Source organism: Anser anser (assembly GCF_964211835.1).
Source record: "Anser anser genome assembly, chromosome: 2".
Taxonomy (NCBI): domain Eukaryota; kingdom Metazoa; phylum Chordata; class Aves; order Anseriformes; family Anatidae; genus Anser; species Anser anser.
In genome coordinates, this window is record NC_139721.1 from 127,627,007 (window position 1) to 127,644,270 (window position 17,264).

At 40.9% G+C, this 17,264-nt stretch overlaps 1 protein-coding gene and 1 long non-coding RNA gene across 6 annotated transcripts in view; one reads left to right on the forward strand and one right to left on the reverse strand.

Moving 5' to 3' along the window:
• Nucleotides 1–15,084, forward strand: LOC310894424. Of its 2 annotated transcripts, none has more exons than XR_014579892.1 (4): nucleotides 1–136; nucleotides 6,567–6,953; nucleotides 9,692–10,281; nucleotides 10,551–15,084. It is a non-coding gene; the product is annotated as an uncharacterized lncRNA (long non-coding RNA). The 2 variants fall into 2 exon arrangements; XR_014579893.1 differs by having other exon boundaries at nucleotides 9,978–10,281.
• Nucleotides 14,203–17,264, reverse strand: part of CBX3 (chromobox 3) — a 13,778-nt gene continuing 10,716 nt past the window's right edge. For all 4 annotated transcript variants that reach the window (XM_083824504.1, XM_083824503.1, XM_083824502.1 and 1 more), the window contains one exon: nucleotides 14,203–16,917. In XM_083824504.1, coding sequence (XP_083680630.1) covers nucleotides 16,791–16,917 — 127 coding nt within the window. In that variant the 3' untranslated portion in view covers nucleotides 14,203–16,790. The remainder of the gene's footprint in view (nucleotides 16,918–17,264) is intronic.

Genomic DNA, 17,264 nt, shown 5'->3' on the forward strand with positions numbered 1-17,264 from the left:
CCCGGCCCGTGTCCCCGGCCCCGTCCCCGTCCTTGTCCCCGCCCGGCCGCCGCCGTCACCTGGGGCCCGTCCCCTCGGCAGGAGGCAGGGACGGGGACACCCGCCCCGCTGGGAGGCGAAAATGAGCGAAAAAAAGGTAAAATTGGGACTGCCAGGGAGCTCCCTGCGCAGGCGTGGAGAGGGGGTCTGCGGGAGCTGCGGCGTGGGGCTGCTGAGGGGATCGTAAAGAAAGGTGGCTTGGGGGCCTTTTAGCTAAGGGATTCAAAGAAATAGTAATTAGGACCGATAAACCCAATAAATTACATATGTATATCTTTTAGAGGAGGAATGAAATCTCTCCTGAATGTTTATTCCCTCAGGAAATCAAAATACCAGTAATTTTGGTTGGTTTTCACTTTTTTTTTTTTTTTTTTACCCCAATCACATCTTTGAGAGCTAGATGTTATCCTTTCAAGAGTTCTTTTTTTTTTTTTTTTTTTAAATAAAGGACTGATACTGCGTGAAATATTGGAGATGGGCCAGGAAACAGCGCTGTGACTTCGTGCCCCATCTCTGCAATAGCCCATCCGTGGGTAGTGCAATCAGGCTTCTAAAAAGTAACTAAAGGTACTGCAGTCTGGCTTCTAAAAACTGCCTTAATGAGCCTAGGGAAATCGTTTCCCTGTGAGAATGTTGGTCTCTTGCTGCTAACGATAAACGTCTTTTCTTTTTTTCCCCCAGTTCCTCCACCCGCTAAGGCAGGGAAGGCCGGGGCGCCTCGTGCCCTTGGAGCTCCCAGACGTGTTTCCCGACAGGGAAGGCAGATTTGCAGGCAGCATCTTCCTTGTGAATCGGGAGTTCTGGAAAATGCTTCTGGGTGCTGGAGCATTGCTGCGCACCTCTGGCCTATGCCAGTTTCCAGGGACGTCTGGGGACTTAGCATGGCTCAGGAGCCGGTCCCAACGTACAGCTTCTTTGGACCGCTGCTCTGGAGCAGAACCAAGATTACTGAAATGGACAGGGGCAGTGTCAGAGCAGCTGCCCTCTGTTACCAGAGAATAGTTCAGCTCACATACAGTTTACTGCTATAGAGGGAAGCATAAACAAAGTACAAACAGGGCCTTTGAGCCCCTGTTACATGCAGACTTAACTTGTAGTCAGGCGTCACGTGTGAGGACCCAGCTAACTGTGTTATCTCTGGGAATTCTCTTCATTTTTTGCTGACATTTATTCAGAGTAGAGGTGTATCTATTACAGTGATTTTAATTTTGCTTTAAGTGAATGGAATTACTTGAAGCAGCAGAAGGTTGTCAGGAGGAATTCTCTGAATGAATAGGCTAGGAAGGTAAAGCTAAGGTTCTTCCTGTGTGCTGAAATCATTTTAAGAGTAATAAATAAAAGCACCTTAGGGAATATACACTAATTTGAGTGGAAGGTATTACTTTTCTGTAACAACAAGTAGTAAGAGTTTCTACTTCCAAAGTGATGAAATACTCTTTTCTTATCTACGTACTGTTAAAGAATCACCAAAGAATCTGAGCAACTTCTCTGATTTTTAAAAAGGAGAAGTGATTTGAATATATGTTTACTTCATTCCTAAATATTGAAAAACGTATGATATTGTCTTAGTCTTTTAATGTAATCTGTGGGTTGATTTTTCCCATAAGATATGAAAATATGAAGCAAGTTCTGGGATTAAAAAAAAAAGAAAAAATATTAATTTGTTTTGCAGCAGAAAAGCCCAAAATTTTCATCGGATAGGAGCCATTACGCAAAACAGTACAGAAACATGTAGAGTTCAATATGAACAACAACTTACTCATAATGATGAAGTACAGAGATTTCCAGGAGTGTTAGATAAAGGTGTCTGCATCAACCTTTTCGTTCTGAAACATTTGTCACTTTTGGTTGAACAATGATGGCATTGGAAACCTCCTGTAGTCTATACAGGGCTACAAGTGGCTGCTCGCGTCTGTCTGTCCTGTAAAGTTATTTACAGCCAATTTTTGTGAGAGGATAGTGAGAGTTCCAAGGTTGGCCATCAGATTTTGTGGCTGTTACTTACTGCCAGACAGTGTTCTGGTTCTGAGTCCGTTTTGGTTCTGATAAATGATTGACAAAGAAAGGCCAGATAGAAAAGACAGAGTGAAAAAGGAAGACCAAGGCTAGCTGGCAATTAAATAGCTTTCTGCAGGATTGCTAGTGTAAACTAGTTTTCAGAAGGCAAGTTCTTTTTATACTTTAACATAACAAAGATGATTATCAATGAGATTTATAAATCTCTCCATTATTTCAGCATATGTGTGAAATAATGCCGCCTCTAAACCACACAATTTTGCCAGCAAAAAATCCCAATTAGATACAGTCACATTTAGCAAACAGAAGATGTACAAGCAAGTGTTCTTAATGAAAAAGAGAAAAAATCATTATGATAGGCAACACATGTCTCTTCCAGAGTCCTGTTCAAGCTTCCAAACTGTTTGTTTATACCATTTCAGTGCTCAATTCCTTTTTAAGGCTTTTTTGTTGTTGTTGTTGTGTCCCATTTCAGTGTCATATTGCATTACCTCTTTCTATAAGGGTGTGGTGTGCAGATATTTTCCAGGAAAGAAACGAGATAGGAAAACATCAGAACTTACCAAGATGACTGTTTGCACTGAGCAGCAGAGCTTGCATATAAAAGGATCAGCTGCTGATCATCATAGCATCCACATTTTGTGGTTCTGAAGTGGAAGATCTGTCCAAGACCTCCTTGATGAGTTTCTTCAGAGAAGTGTGTTCTTTTGTGGGGGATCTATTTATTTATTTATTTTATAGCTTAATTCACCCACTTGTCACGCACAGAAAATTTTAGTAATCTGTCATCTGCACTGAAATTTCCTATTTTATGTTCGGTTCTCTACTCATACATGGATGACTGGGGCCATATGCTCCAACTCCTTTCCATTCTTCCTCTTGCCAGCAAAACAGGCTCTCGGTTTGCATTGAGCTATGTAATGCTGTCTGGTGAGAGATCCAGAGGGACCTGTTGGATATTGCTCAGAGCATCTACGCCTGTGCTACTGCAGGGGAAACAGCTATCAATTCAGCAAGCAAAATTTGGGATAATTGCATCTGCTAAATAAAATATTTACAGGAAAGAATCTATTAGTATAAAACATAGCATCGTAGGAAAACATCAGGAAAGACTGAGAAAACAGGAGGAAAAATAGGAAAAAAAAGACCAAAAGGACAGGGAAAAGAGAATAAATATTCCGAGGAAAGGGATAGAAATGAGAGGTAAGTGGAGTCTTATAAAACCGGTGTAAACAAGGGAAAGTGATGACTTAGGCTAGTTCTGTTGCCCTAACTACATTTTCTGTGAAGTTCTCATACTATTTTTGCCCCGCTGTTTTCACACCAGTGGCGTTGTGCCATGACATGATGCTCAAGAATGCGTTTCCACCAAGGTTTCTCTGACAGCTTCCCAGGGATGCAGCTCTGGTGCTGGTGTGAACGGTGGAGGCTTGCTGCTGACATTATCTAACCCGCTGATCCGAGGGGATTTCTCTGTCTACACCTACAGCTTCTTCTTGACGCTGTAATAAATCAATTCCAGTTACTGAAGCATAAGATGTTTTCTCCCTGCTTCAGACAAACAAGGGGGACTTGATTCTACATGAGCTCTTAAAATGTGCACTGAAATAAAGTACTACCCTGCTATCATGACATCAGTTCAATTTATTTCAGATTAAAACTGCTACAGCAATGGCAATCCATTGCCTCGGAAGAGCAAACCTAAGTGCATCTATGTTAGCATTTTATTTCGGTTCTGTTACACAGTTTTGAAGCAAATTGGGTTGACATCTCCTCTTTGTCCCGTTGGTGGAGCATCCCCACGACACGCAGAGGAAATGTTTCACCTGAAATGTAGCAGGAAGCTGTGCTCCAGCCACAAATGGAGTGCCCTAGAAATACAAACCCGACGAAGCAAGGACAGTGTGGGGGCTGGTCTTCCACTCAAACTAGGGTGCAGTGCAGAGCTCTTCCTGTTGTGTCATCCCGCGTGCTGACACAGGCATCGCCTAAGTCACGCAGTGATTAAAACACCAGTGCTGCTGGCCCCATGTTTATGGCCTCAGCTATTTCACTAGGCTGGGATAAAGCTCGACATCCAGAAGATGCTGCAGGACTGCTTGGATCCAGACTGCCTGGCCACATTATGAAAAAAATAATTTCAGATACAAAAGAAAATTACTGAGTTCACAAGATACCCTTCCTTGAACTAGAGTTAGAAAACAAGCACGCAGGGAGCATTGTGGACATAAAAATAAACGTTTTTAAAACTCCTGTAATCTCCTCTTCGTAGCCAAAGAGGGGAGGTGATCGTGCAACATTAGTCTATGGTGGGATTCTTAAACATTGTACTTAGGAAGCCCAAATAAATAATGACAGTAGCTGTGATACTGCTTGCAGTTTTAAAAGATGCTTGGTGCTTCGGTGCTGTGGGAGGTGTAAGGGTTAAGAAAAGAATGAGAAGAAAGAAAGGAGCTCTTCCAATATTTTTGTTTGTGTTCTATGGTGGAAAACAATTTTCCCCTCAACAATGTTGTCATTTTGTATTTGGCAAGTATTGATTATTTATTTATTTATTTATTTATTTTTGTAGCTTGTTTGCAGTAAAGCATGAAATGAACACATTTGCTGGTACTTGTAATTTTTAGCCCTTTTCTAGGTGCATGTATAACAGTAAGCAGTTGAGTAGATTTAAATACTCATATCCATGAGCACAGCATTCCTTCAGGCAGGTTGGACAGATGTTCTGATACCTAAAGTTGCTGGAGGAATGAAACCCGTAGCCTTGGGTTCTCCTTTTATGTGAGCATAGCTCAGGGAGGAGTTCTGATGAAAACAGAACAAGCAAGTTAGTAGTACGCTGGAAGTTTTAATGCCATTAATGTAGTAGCTTTAAACTTGATTTTGCAAATGCAGTGCTCTCAGCAGCATCTGCTAAGTTTGCAGTCTCAAAGGTGCCTGCCATAGAAAAACAAAGTCTGCTCAAGCAAAATTGGGTCAGACGGAGGGAGTGAGGAAGGGAAAGAGGGAGGGAGGGAGGGAGAGAGAGAATTATTAGCATTCACATGGAACATGAAGGACTGTTTATTTTGTTTCAATTTTTCCCCCTTAAATAATTCCAATTTTCTGTATTATATCTCATGTGAAGACAAGCTAAAATGGAAGGCCTCTGTGTTTCTAGAGTGAGGAGGAAGAAAGGTATCAAATGAGAAGAACAATTAGTAAAAACTGCATGCTATCTTTTCAACTCTAGCAGAAACCAAATGCTTTATTAAAAACTGGAAACCATCAAAAAGAGCTACAATCCATTGCCATCCTTGCTGTTGCAGAGAGTTAGCTGGCCGAACTGCAAGTCTTGCATGATTTTCTGAAGTACAAATAAGCCAGCATGAAATAAACAAGAATATTTTTAAAGGGACTTCTCCTTTAAACATTTGATAGCAGCAAAGGAATACAGACTTCCTTTTCCCTTCTTCTTTCTAACTTTGTTTCCTACAAGGTGTTTGTTGATTCCTCACTTTATTTCTGGCCAATTTTGGTTCTGTTTACTTTTGTTTTTCTAGGTCAGGTTTAACAGATTAACAGAGAATCACTATGTTTATTTGCACAGATCCACCAGGCTGACAAAATCAGCACCCAGAGCAAATGCCTGAGCAACAAAATATACAGCCTTCAAATCCTGCTTGATACTTAGGACTATTTCAGAGCAGATGATAACGGTGTAAAACAGTGGTTTGCTGGAAGAGTCTCAGGTGCTGTTTTTCCATCGGTAGTTTCTTTCTGGTTCTTTGCCGGCTTCTTCTGAAATAGACGTGTACGGTGGTTGTTCTTGAATAGGAGGATTCCAGATAAGTGTTGTATTTTCTTATTTCCCAGTTTTCCCTCCTACTTCTGGCTCTGTGTACTAGGACGCAAGGCCCCAGGGCCGAGTCACTGACTGCCCTATTTTCCCTGCCTACACCAGGGGCTCAGTAGTCCCTCAGCCTCCGTGGTCAGGGCAGATACAAACATCTCCTTCAGACATTTCAGGCTGACTACAATTAAATTTGTCCTCTGAAAACACCTGGGCTCCAGTGTCTGTAAAGGCAGACGAGGACAATTTTATACCTCAAGAGGGAGGCATCTGGGTCAGACTGTCTGTAAATGATAGTTTTTTCTTTTGGCTTGGCCATGCGCCGTTGGCCATTTGGTTAGCACAGAAACTGCGTGGCACATGAAAGGTATACGGACTAGGGATGTGGGCTACTCTTCACTCCCCACCATTGTTCTGATACATTCATAAAAAGAGGTAGAATAAGAACAAACTTGCAATTTTGCCAATCCAAGGACTCTTGGTTAACATTTCCTGTATTTATGTTGTTTTTTTTTTTTTCTTTTGATGGAAAGAAAATTCCCATGCGCCATTCATTTATTTATTCCACATCTGAAAAACCATGACAACATTATCCATCCTTTGTCAGCCTTAGAGGGAGACCTGTTTTGAGCAGATTGTATATGTGTGCTTCTAAATGAGCATCTGTTTCATTTGGCAGGTTAATTTTCACCACGCTGCGGAAGCCTGTGGAACATGTCTTTCCTACCAACCTCACCCAGAGCCAGAGGAACAGAGGTGGGGCTGACCCGCTGCCATGACTCCTGCAGTGGACTTCCAGGCAGTGTCCATGCAATGACTTGCTAAGACAACTTTTTGTTGCCCACAGGCAAAAGGAGTTGAGAGTAACTAGCAAGGGGAGCCAGGGGAAGCATTAAGGGAAGCCAATAAAAAGGCCAGGAGGAATGAGTGGTTTTGAGAGGCATTTGGGTTGATGGTTTTTGTCTGAGATGAGCACAGACACTGGGGACCAAGTTCGCAGAGAATATTTTAAGAAAAGCTGTAGCAAGGTGGCTACAAATGAAGTTGGAAGATTAAGGACAGCAAGGTGGGTAATTAGGAGAAGCAGGTTTGGAAACACAAAGACCTACTGGGCCTGGCATTACTGACAGAAGGGTGGTGTTACTGGGGAAGTGACCACTTTTCATAACAGCTGAAGCATGTACACTTGTTCTAATCACACACAGAGAAGAAAGAACGTTTCCCGCTGGTACTTTGACAGCAAAGGGTCAGGACTTAAATCTGTGTCAAAGACCCAGCAGCTGAACAAGTTACCACACATCAGCTGAGTTACAATAACCGGTGTTGGTTCATTGAAATGCCATATCGTACTATCTAATTTAGCAGGAAACAAGAAAGATTTAAGTGAATGCTATCATCTTGCATTCCCTTCTTTGAGATCATGGTCTGTGGGCAGCTTCCACAGCTCAAGGAGCAGATTCCTGCTACTTTGCAGGAATTCTCGTGCCATTATCTTCCCTTAGCCCCATCGCATGGTCTACATGGATTTATGCTATTGTACCTGTCATTCGGGGGGCTAATCTTTTACCAGAATACATACACCAGTACAATTCCTAGTACTAATGTATTATGCTGTTTTAAAGCTATTGCAAATAAGTATAACTTACCCTTTTCCTTAGCACGGACATAAGCTTATCTAGTGCCAATTTAATGAAGTCTTTGACAAGGTGGTATTATTTTAGACACACCTGCATAGTTAGAATGGTACAACTCTCATACAGGGGTACTACTCTCATCTGTAGACAAACTCCAGCCCAGCGTTTAACATGTCAATGGCTGTCACTTTCAATTATATCAATACCTCGTTGCTGCAACAAAAAAAAATCTCAAGTACATATGGGTGAAGCCTACTGAGCCAGCTGATGTTAACCAGAGGAGATGGCAAGCAAAAACGTCTGGTGCTTAGAATCCCCTCTTGACTCTATTTTAGGTTTGTCTCAAGGGGTCTTGTTTAGTCTCTCAGTGGTTAGTCAAGTGTATCAGATACCTGCTGCTGCTCAGCACAGCTACATCAGGCAGGTTTCGCCCTCCTTCTTGACCGTGTACTCTGCACATTTTGGAGGAGTGCATCCATTGCCTTAAAGGCACTGCACTGAATAAATGCATTTTTTTTTCAAATCTGTATAGAATAAGCAGTTATACTCACGTAATATTTAAACTTGTGATAAAATTTACATCATATGCACTAGTATATTTGAAATGGCGTTTTGATTGTCCCATAAACAGACAGAAAACACATTCTAGGGTGCAAGTGGTACCGAACTGCTGTTGCTTCTTGGCAATCAGCAGACTTAACTTTGTGAGCTGCATGGTTGACTTGCAGCAATATCTCAGCACCCCAAGCAGCTTCTGGCTAGCTATTACCTCATCATGAAGCCACGCATTCAATGGGTCGATTTCCTTCACTTTGTAAATTTACGATGAAGGAGCAGTGCACTTTGTGCTACCTTGCATTGATCTATATAAGGTGGTTACTGTGAAACGATCTAAAGTGGGGAATTCAAAGCCCAGCAGGCACTGTGCACCAGTTCCTCATGTAGATGCACTTGTTTTACATGAAGAATGCTTTTGTTTGCTTTTAACATATTTCACTTCTCATGTGTCTTAAGTTAAACCACACAAATGCATACTTATTGCAAAAAAAGTGCTCCCCCAGGGAGGTGTTGCAGAATAGATCCTCTGCTGTAGCTGGTCTGAGCTATTTCCTGTGCAGGCAAGTCCTAGGGTGTACATCGTTTCTTTGTCTGCCTTAATGACTTTAATGGGAGGTTTATTCATTATATTGTGTGGCCAAACAAGCTAAGGCCAAAGACTCTGTGACAGATGTGCTCCTTAATTAGATATGCTTTCAAGCAATTGAGGGACTCCTCAGTTTCTGCTTATGCCTAAATTACTTCTTTCTGATTCCAAATTCCAAAATATATATTTTTTAGTTTTTTAATTACCTTGTAATCACCAGTGTGGATATCAGGGGAACTTCTGTGGTGGAAAGAGTGGTAAGAATTTCCTAGTCAAATTGCTACAAAACCCTTTGGTCTGGCCTTAGGATTAGTTGGTGCAGTAATGTTAGTAAGGAGGATTGCAATGTGTCCTGTCTTCAATCAGCTTGCGACAGGGGATTCCCTCGTGCACTTGGTACAATTTCAAATAAATATTTCCATGCTGCTCTGTGCTGTTCTCACTTCATTAGCACAATTAAGCAAGTCTTGTTACATGGATTTTTTCCCCATAAAGTTGCTGCATTCAAAATAGACGCAGGCAGTGAGCAGTTTGTACTGCTGTAATTCAGCAGTTTCAGATAGCAAGTAATACAGAGGATGATAAGGAAGAGTAGGAAGCCTTCAATTGTTTGAATTTCATTTCTCCAGTACTACAGAGTATCTTTTAAGTTCGTAATTGTGTCTTTGAAATGTCCTCCAGTACTGCTGGATTTATGTACATACATTGTCCTCCACAAATTCAAGTTTTAGTACTGCCTTTAACTTCAGTTTTGCCTTTGCAATGCACTGCCTAACAAATCAAATTGCCTCTTAAAAAAAAAAAGCATCTCTTATTTTAAGAGAAGTTAATATCTATCATTTGAAAGAGTGGGGGACTAGGAATTGAGCCTGCAATGGTCTCAGCATTGTAGGGTTTTTGCAATAACCATAAGACATGAGAAATGCCCCATATGTCTTCTTTCCACGTAACATCCCCAGTATATGCTACAATCATTCCATCCAAATGGGTAAAGCTCCCTCCGCTATTTGCATCATTTTTCTTCAGCCACCTTGCTGCATCCTCAGCCTTGCATCAGCAGGTCAGCTCTGTGAGTCCAGTCCAGTATTTACCAGTGGTATTGCAAAAGGATGGGGAATGTTTCAGTCAGAACTGTTTCAAGTGCTATTTTAGCACAAGAACTTTCTTGGAAAGAGAGCGATTTATCAACGTGTAATCTTTCAGCCAGTTTGGAATATCTGCATTTTACGGAGGCAACATTTCCAACTGCTAAGAAACTTTCCCAAATCTGCTTACCAGCATTTGCTGCGGTTGTTTTGTTGTTCTCGCACAGGAAGCAAATGGATTCTCCTAGTGCTCAGCATTGCTACAGAACAGCTACCCTGCAGTCCCCATGTTTGCTGTCTGCTGCTACTCCACAGCTGTCCCAGATGAAATTAAACAGCTCCGGTCTCCTGTCCAAAAGTTCAGTAAAGCCAGTTAGATGCCAAGGGAGCAAATAGTAAGTTGGATCTCCTAGGACATCACACCACCACCAGTGTGAATACCAGCCATGAAACTGGCAGCAGGAATGTAGCCACGGCTGTCACAAAAACCATCTTGAGAAGCTGTTATTTCTCACAAGAATTATTGGTGGGGTAAGCTATTCCATTACAACATCTTCTCTCCGCTAAGGGTTTGTAATATTAATTAACGTTACCTTACATATTTATTCAAGTTTCAAAATGCTGCCATAACTTAAATGTTATCATTTAGTCATTGTTCATCCTAACAATACATTTGGAAACTTCAGCATGGATGTTGCATGTCTGCCATGGGATAAAGAAAACCAGTGTCTCTTTATTCCAACCTTGAACCATAGTTACGCAGCTAATATTGAACACGTAATACTACCTTTATTCCCCAGGCCCAGTTACTTCCCTCTGAATGAACACAACATCCTCTTAATGGGGGCACAAATCTTCACGACAGGAGCTCCGACTGCTGATCTACTGGCAGCGAATTGACTAGTCTCTAGAAAGCAGCGAGCAGGATTAGATTCCTGAAGGATGGCCCGGAACCATCTTGAGGGAAGTCACTGTTCACCTCTGAAATCCCCAGGGCACTGCTTCCCATTCCGTTCTTGGTACTCTCTTGTCCCAAGAGGAGCATCACAAGGAGAAGGCCGTACAGAAATATCCGCTTTCACGATCCCTCTTCTCCAATGGCTGTCCCCGTTACACCACAGTGGACAGGGTACTGGCATCTTCCACCCCTTCAAGGTTGTCCACCAAAACGAGGCCATGCACCTGAAGAACTTTTTGGTATTCATGGCTTTCAGAAAGATGGTGCGCAGCGTTTTGGAAACAGCACCGAGACTCTCAGCAGCAAATTCACTGTGGAGCACTGAAACTGGAGAACGGCTACTTGGTTCATTTGCCCCCAGTCCGGAATATTCCAGTAGGCTGGAAACTGCATCCTGTGGTGCTGTCAAAGGTACAACACTGCAACGCAGCACACAGGCTATGAGTTCTTCGCAGTGGGAACAACAGGCAACTTCACCTCCCGGGCATCATCGCCCTTCTGAGAGGGGAGGAACAGAGTGGGGCAACCTGCTGGTAAAACGCACCAGCCGCGGGTCCCTTCGGCCGTGACACTTTGGGGGAGTCAGCAGTGGGATGGCCGCAGGGTGGCTGACTCCCTGCAAGGCTCCAGACACCTTACGGGTCATACACAAGCAGGTGTGCTTGCAGAGCTCCTCTGGTTCCCCATCACGGGTTCCTCAGGGTCTCCGCAGGCAGCACGGGTGCAGGCACCCCACCTGCTGGAGAGGACAGGGTGCAGGCAGATGCACGACTCAGCCTGGAGTGCCATCTGTTGAATCACCAGGCACGCTTACATGCTTAAACCCAGAAGCCGCATCTTGAATAACCCCACGAGCCAGTATCTCATTCAAAAAAGATATGCTTAACTATTCTTTTTTTCCTAATCTGAGGGGAAAGCATACATTTTCTGAGCAGTGATCTGCAGAATACTGACATCCTAGGGTCTGTGACAAAACAACAGAATTTCAAAGGGAAGCCCATGAATTCTGCAGATATGCAATCTCCCAAATATATATATATATTTAAATCTAAAATCTACAGCGTATTATTCTATTAAAGCAAAAGCTTTAAACACCTCCATCTGGCTTATTAATACTATAATTATTAACACTGGAGTGGCACTCAGGCGAATGGAAGTGTTTCATCTGGCTTTTGTTCAGAAATGGTGCATCTTCCCTACATTACCTGGGCTCCATGATGGAAGAAGCAAATGGTTTCAGTTCTTTAGCTTCTCAATATATTTAGCGTAAGCAACATTTCGCGGTTCTAGGAAAACCGGCATCACAATTAATTCCCCGTCTTTTGATTGTTATTTTAAAAGGTGGGGTAGTAGTTCAAGCATTCGTTGTATTTCAGACATTAAAGAAAAAAAAATTAGCAGTCTCATTCTGTCCGACTTTCAGTAATATGCCTTTTCTACATGAAGACAAAACTTTCTGATTGTTGACCAAGACTCAGAGCTTTTTGAGGAAGACTTTGAAGCAAAAATACATACACATCTCGACTCTGTGCATAACAGTGCACTGAAGGAAACCATTTTGGGGAAGGAGGAATTCGATCCAGAAGCTAACGATGCCTCTCCTGCTCCAGAAAATTGGAGTGATTGGTACATTCAATAAAGAAAAGTAACCCTGCCTTCTAGTACAATACCCAGAAGGGCTATCCTTTCACCAGGTAAAAATTCTTTTTGCAGACAGTGCAATGAACTTAAGTACTTGACCACTTACTAAAACCATCATCTAATAAAAAATTTCACCGCAATAGGTTATTGCATTCTCCAACACCACACCATCAACACCAGTGTCTTTAGACTTCAGAATATGAGCTCCCAAATGGATGGTGCCATCTGGAGCACTGGGAATCACATCCAATTCTCTTACCATGTAAATGTTAATAAATCCCACAGCACCTTCCAAGGAAGAAAAGCACCCTTCCTTCTTGTACGGGGGTAGATAAATTGCAGGCTCTTTCTCTGGGAGAAATGCTTCAGTTTTGCTTTGCATGCACTGCTTTTAGCTTAAACCATTTACTGTTTGAAATAAGAGCTCAGAATGTTTCGATACAAGTCCCCGAAATGGATTTTGGGAGATGTTTTCCATTTGAACTTCAAAAAGCTCTGATGTTACCCAAGTTGACCGCTGGAATTGTCCTAACGGCGGCATGAGCACCGTAAAGCTCAAAGCTTCTGCAGCCTCCTCCCAGGTCCCGCTGAGACGCAGGTACCACCAAACACTTGTACATCATGTGCTGCCGCAACTGAAGTCTGGGAAAACAGCAAAACGCTATTAAACTGAAATTCCCTGTAAACAGCACACATTTGAGAAAGATAAAAACAAGTAGTCAGCATATTCGCTCTGCAAAACAAAGCGCTGTGGCACAGCTCCTCGAGCTACCAGAGATACATCTTCATAAACCAGCAGAAGCGCGGCTCTGCTTGGCCCTACGAAATTTTGGTGCACTTTGGCTTGCAAGGTGCAGCCAGTCTGTGCAGCAGGGTGTTTCATGTGGGGGAGGCACCTCTCAAACTTGGGGGCATCTGGCTCGGCTGTTAGTCGGGGTTGAGAGGCCTCCCTCAAGCAGAGCAGACATGTCTTAATGGAATCAGTTCAATGCAAAAGCTGAGTAAAAGGAGGTGGTGTTCGGTGAAGAAATTCCCAACTGAAAATATCAAAGGTAAGGAAAATGCTGAGGATGTTGCAGACAGCTTTTAGAACAGGGAAGGGGGACAATCTTTAAGAGTGCCAGAGCCTAATTTAGGTGAGTAAATAATAAGATAAATAATAACTTGCATTTAAACAAAAAACGTTCTCTTTACACTTGAAATTACAGCAACTTACATTGAGTCCTAAATGTATATAATCCGTTAAGAAGACTTCAAGCAGTTTTAAAGAGAACTGGATCATGAATCCAGAATTATCATGAAGCATATAAAATTGGTTTCTGCTGAACTGATAGAATTAACTTGCAATGCTGGTTGCTTATTTTGCATATACTAAGAACATTCATTTTATTCCATTTAACAGCAGTTCTGCAATTAGTTCATTAAGGAACAAACCAGTCAAAACTAAAAGATGATATTTTTTCCCAGTGAAGAAGAACTGGGTCATGAGAGGTTGATGCCACAATTAACTACAGTTTAAATTTGGGAAAACCTAGCACTACCTATAAAGAACACATGCTGGTAAAACTCTTCAACTGGAAAACTGGTTGAAGTTAAAATTTCTCAACAAGAAGAAATGTGGTTGTGTTTAAACAGAGTATTTTCTTCAGTCAGGGAGAGGAGTAGTATAGGAGCAGAGACAACTAAATACAACTTCTTGGGGGGTGTGGGGGATGCTTTGGGGGTGGGTTGTGGGGTTTTGTTTTGTTTTGGACAGTAGCATCAACACAGAAAGATCACGAAAAGACAGCCTGCAATCTTTGTTTCAGTATGAGGAAGGACAATGAGCAGAAACCTCCGCACAACTCACTAACTACAGAAGATATTTCATTTATTTAATCAGTTAATTTTAAATTAATAACATTTGATAATGTCTTTTTGCATATGTACCCAGCACATTCAGCATAATTTTACATAACTTGTAACTTTAAAGTGTTGCATTTCATTACCGTCAAAATGCAGTTTGACACAAATGGAGGGGAAATAAAAAGGAAACATACCAGTCAGCATTTCTACCATCATAATGTAAAAAATTAGATTTCTAAGTGTATAACAAGCCATATAGTATTTCAACGTGAATACAGTGCATTTTTACAGATAGTCAGAAGGAAGAACCAAATATAATGTAAAAGCTGTATCTAGATGCAAAACCACATTTTAAAGGTTACAAATCATTGAGCATCAACCTTTCAACAAAAACCTTTACGTCTACCACTTACAATAACCAATAAATTGACTTTTTAACCTATATTGATTCAAATCAGCAACTTCTTATAAACTTGATATCCACACTTGAAACAATGTAAAGAAACGGCAAAGTTCAGACAATCAAACACAAACTTGAAAATAACTACCTTAAGACTCTGAACTGAAAACCACTTCATACTGAAGAAACAGGCAGGAAAATGCATGCTGCTTTAGGATTCTTGTTTAGTCTGTCTATTTCTCAGACAACTGGGTAAAAAAGCAATGATTTAAGAATCCTATACATGAGGTGTATTAATATTCCTAATAGAGGCCCCAAAGAATTAAGCCATGAACTCTGTAGAAGACTTGCACATATGACAAATGCAGGGTAATTTGTCAAAGGAAGAGGCAAGAGAAGCTAGCTAAGCAGTGAAATTTATCATTAACTGGAGTAAGGGAACCCCTGCACTAACACAGATAGCAATTTTTTTTTTCCCCACAGCCACAAACAGTGACTGAACTGTGCCCAAATCCAGTAAGTAAAAATCTTGACAAGGCAGTTACATATTAAAAAGGTAATTTAGCATCAGTTTAACCACCCATGTTTAACTGCAATTAAGTGTTTTACAAGTTTTAATTCACTACGTAAATGGCTTTTGAAACTACATGAGAACAAGTATTTTTAGTCATGATTTATGAAACTGTATCAAAAGAACATCAAGCATAGATTAAATTCCTTCATTTGCTCTTCAAAATACCATGTGAGGTTTCCAGGAATATTTTTATGCATTTTTTTTAAAAAAACTTTCTAAGAAAGCATACTGAGGGAATCTTAACCATCTCTCCTAGGACTCTGCCAGTAGCACATTACACGATCATTTTAGTCAGAACTCTAAACTGAGAGGAATTCTGAAACAAGGATGGCCATTGAGAAGCAGAGGCAAAGCTCAAGGCAAACTCTGCCATAGTAATCAGAACACAAATAAAAGAACAAGCACAGATGAAAGCAAGTGAAAAGTGGGAATGACAACTGGAAAAAGAGTGGAAAAAGGCAACTTTCTTCCTCCTGAGTTCCCCACCCCTTACCTTGGCCCTTCTGAGGGCATTCCCCAAGAAGCAGATAATAAACTCATTTTAAAATTTAATCAGGAAGAGAAACAAAGTCTCGTTTAAAGCATATGACTTAGAATCTTGATTAAAATATTAGACTTTAAAGGCAGAGGGCTATGTAAGTATTTTCAGGCCACTGCTTGAAGCATAATTCTACCTGAACCATTGCTAGTATAGCCCTGTATTAAGACCTGAAATTAGAGCAAAGGCTGACGCTGTCAACAGATCATTTTTTTCCCCCAATACAACCACAGAGGCCACTTGGCCTTGTGACCGACAGCCATACCCAGGCCGCATGGCTACTATCTGTGACTTAAACAAGTACCAAAGCACATTCATTTCACAGCACAAAAAAGTTGGCCCTTCCTGACTGAAAAAAAATTATACCTCAGGCACTGTTCACCAAAAATATAGAGAACCAAAGCCTGGTACTAGTCTGGTATTGTCCTTACAGAGTAGCAGTGGAGTAATATTAATCAATCTACCCCCAAAAACAACTTACAGTTAAATACATTACGAATTGAGAGCTTAACATATCAAAAGTTCAGAAATGTCATACCGCTTCAAAAGAGTCACAGCCTATCAGTATAAAGGAAGAATATAAAACTATTTTATTGACCACTGTTCACCAGTATTTACAATAAAGTAAACAATATACAGTCTGATAACATTCAAATTACTACAAAGTTAGTTTTCACCTGGTCTTCTTGGGACCAAGTGATCCCAAATACTAAAAAGAATGATTCTACAGGTTTTAAGGGCTAGGTTTGGGTAAAGAAGATACATGCACATCAATAGTATAGAAGACTACAAAACATCTGTGAGCTTGTTTAGACATTCATTATGATTCCGTAATAACTATGGAAGTTTATGAATGTTTTATAAAAGCTTTTACCTAATATGGAGGAAGTAGTAGTATCAAATGCTCTCTCATGATAAATGAAACAAGTTGCAGAAAGCTTTTATTTACTTGCTGTTGATGCAAAACACACTACTTCAAAAAAATATCAAATTTGAATCCTGTTAGAATGTATGTTTCTCACATTGCTAATAAATCAAATTTCAGGTTTTAATATTCATATATATAAAAAAGCAATGCAAACAATTATTGTGCTTCATCTTCTGGGCATGAATGCCAAGTTAGTCGCTCTTCATAAAAAGCGATTACGATCTGAGGACACTTCACGTTAGCTTCTTTGGCCAGCACCAGATCTGCCTCATCAGAGTCTTTCCTGATGTAGAAGAGAGGGGGATTTAAGAAAATGCATAATTATTAATTCAGTAACTTATTTTCATACCAGGGTGCTTTAAATTATTTTAACAACAATGGGTTTCAGGAAGCATACATATTCATAGAAACTTAGCAGCTCTTTACGCATCATAAAATTCTGAAGAGTATTGGCTAGAAATCAGTTTTCAGTATTTCTTTCACAACAGCTATCAATAATCTCCATGCTAATGGCGAGATTTCATAGCCATATCTTCTTCCCCTTCTCATGTTCTCCTATTTTAAGGAAAATGCTGTTCAAAGGCAACCATTCATACTGTTACCAATTGCAGTACGTAATGAAGTAAGTAA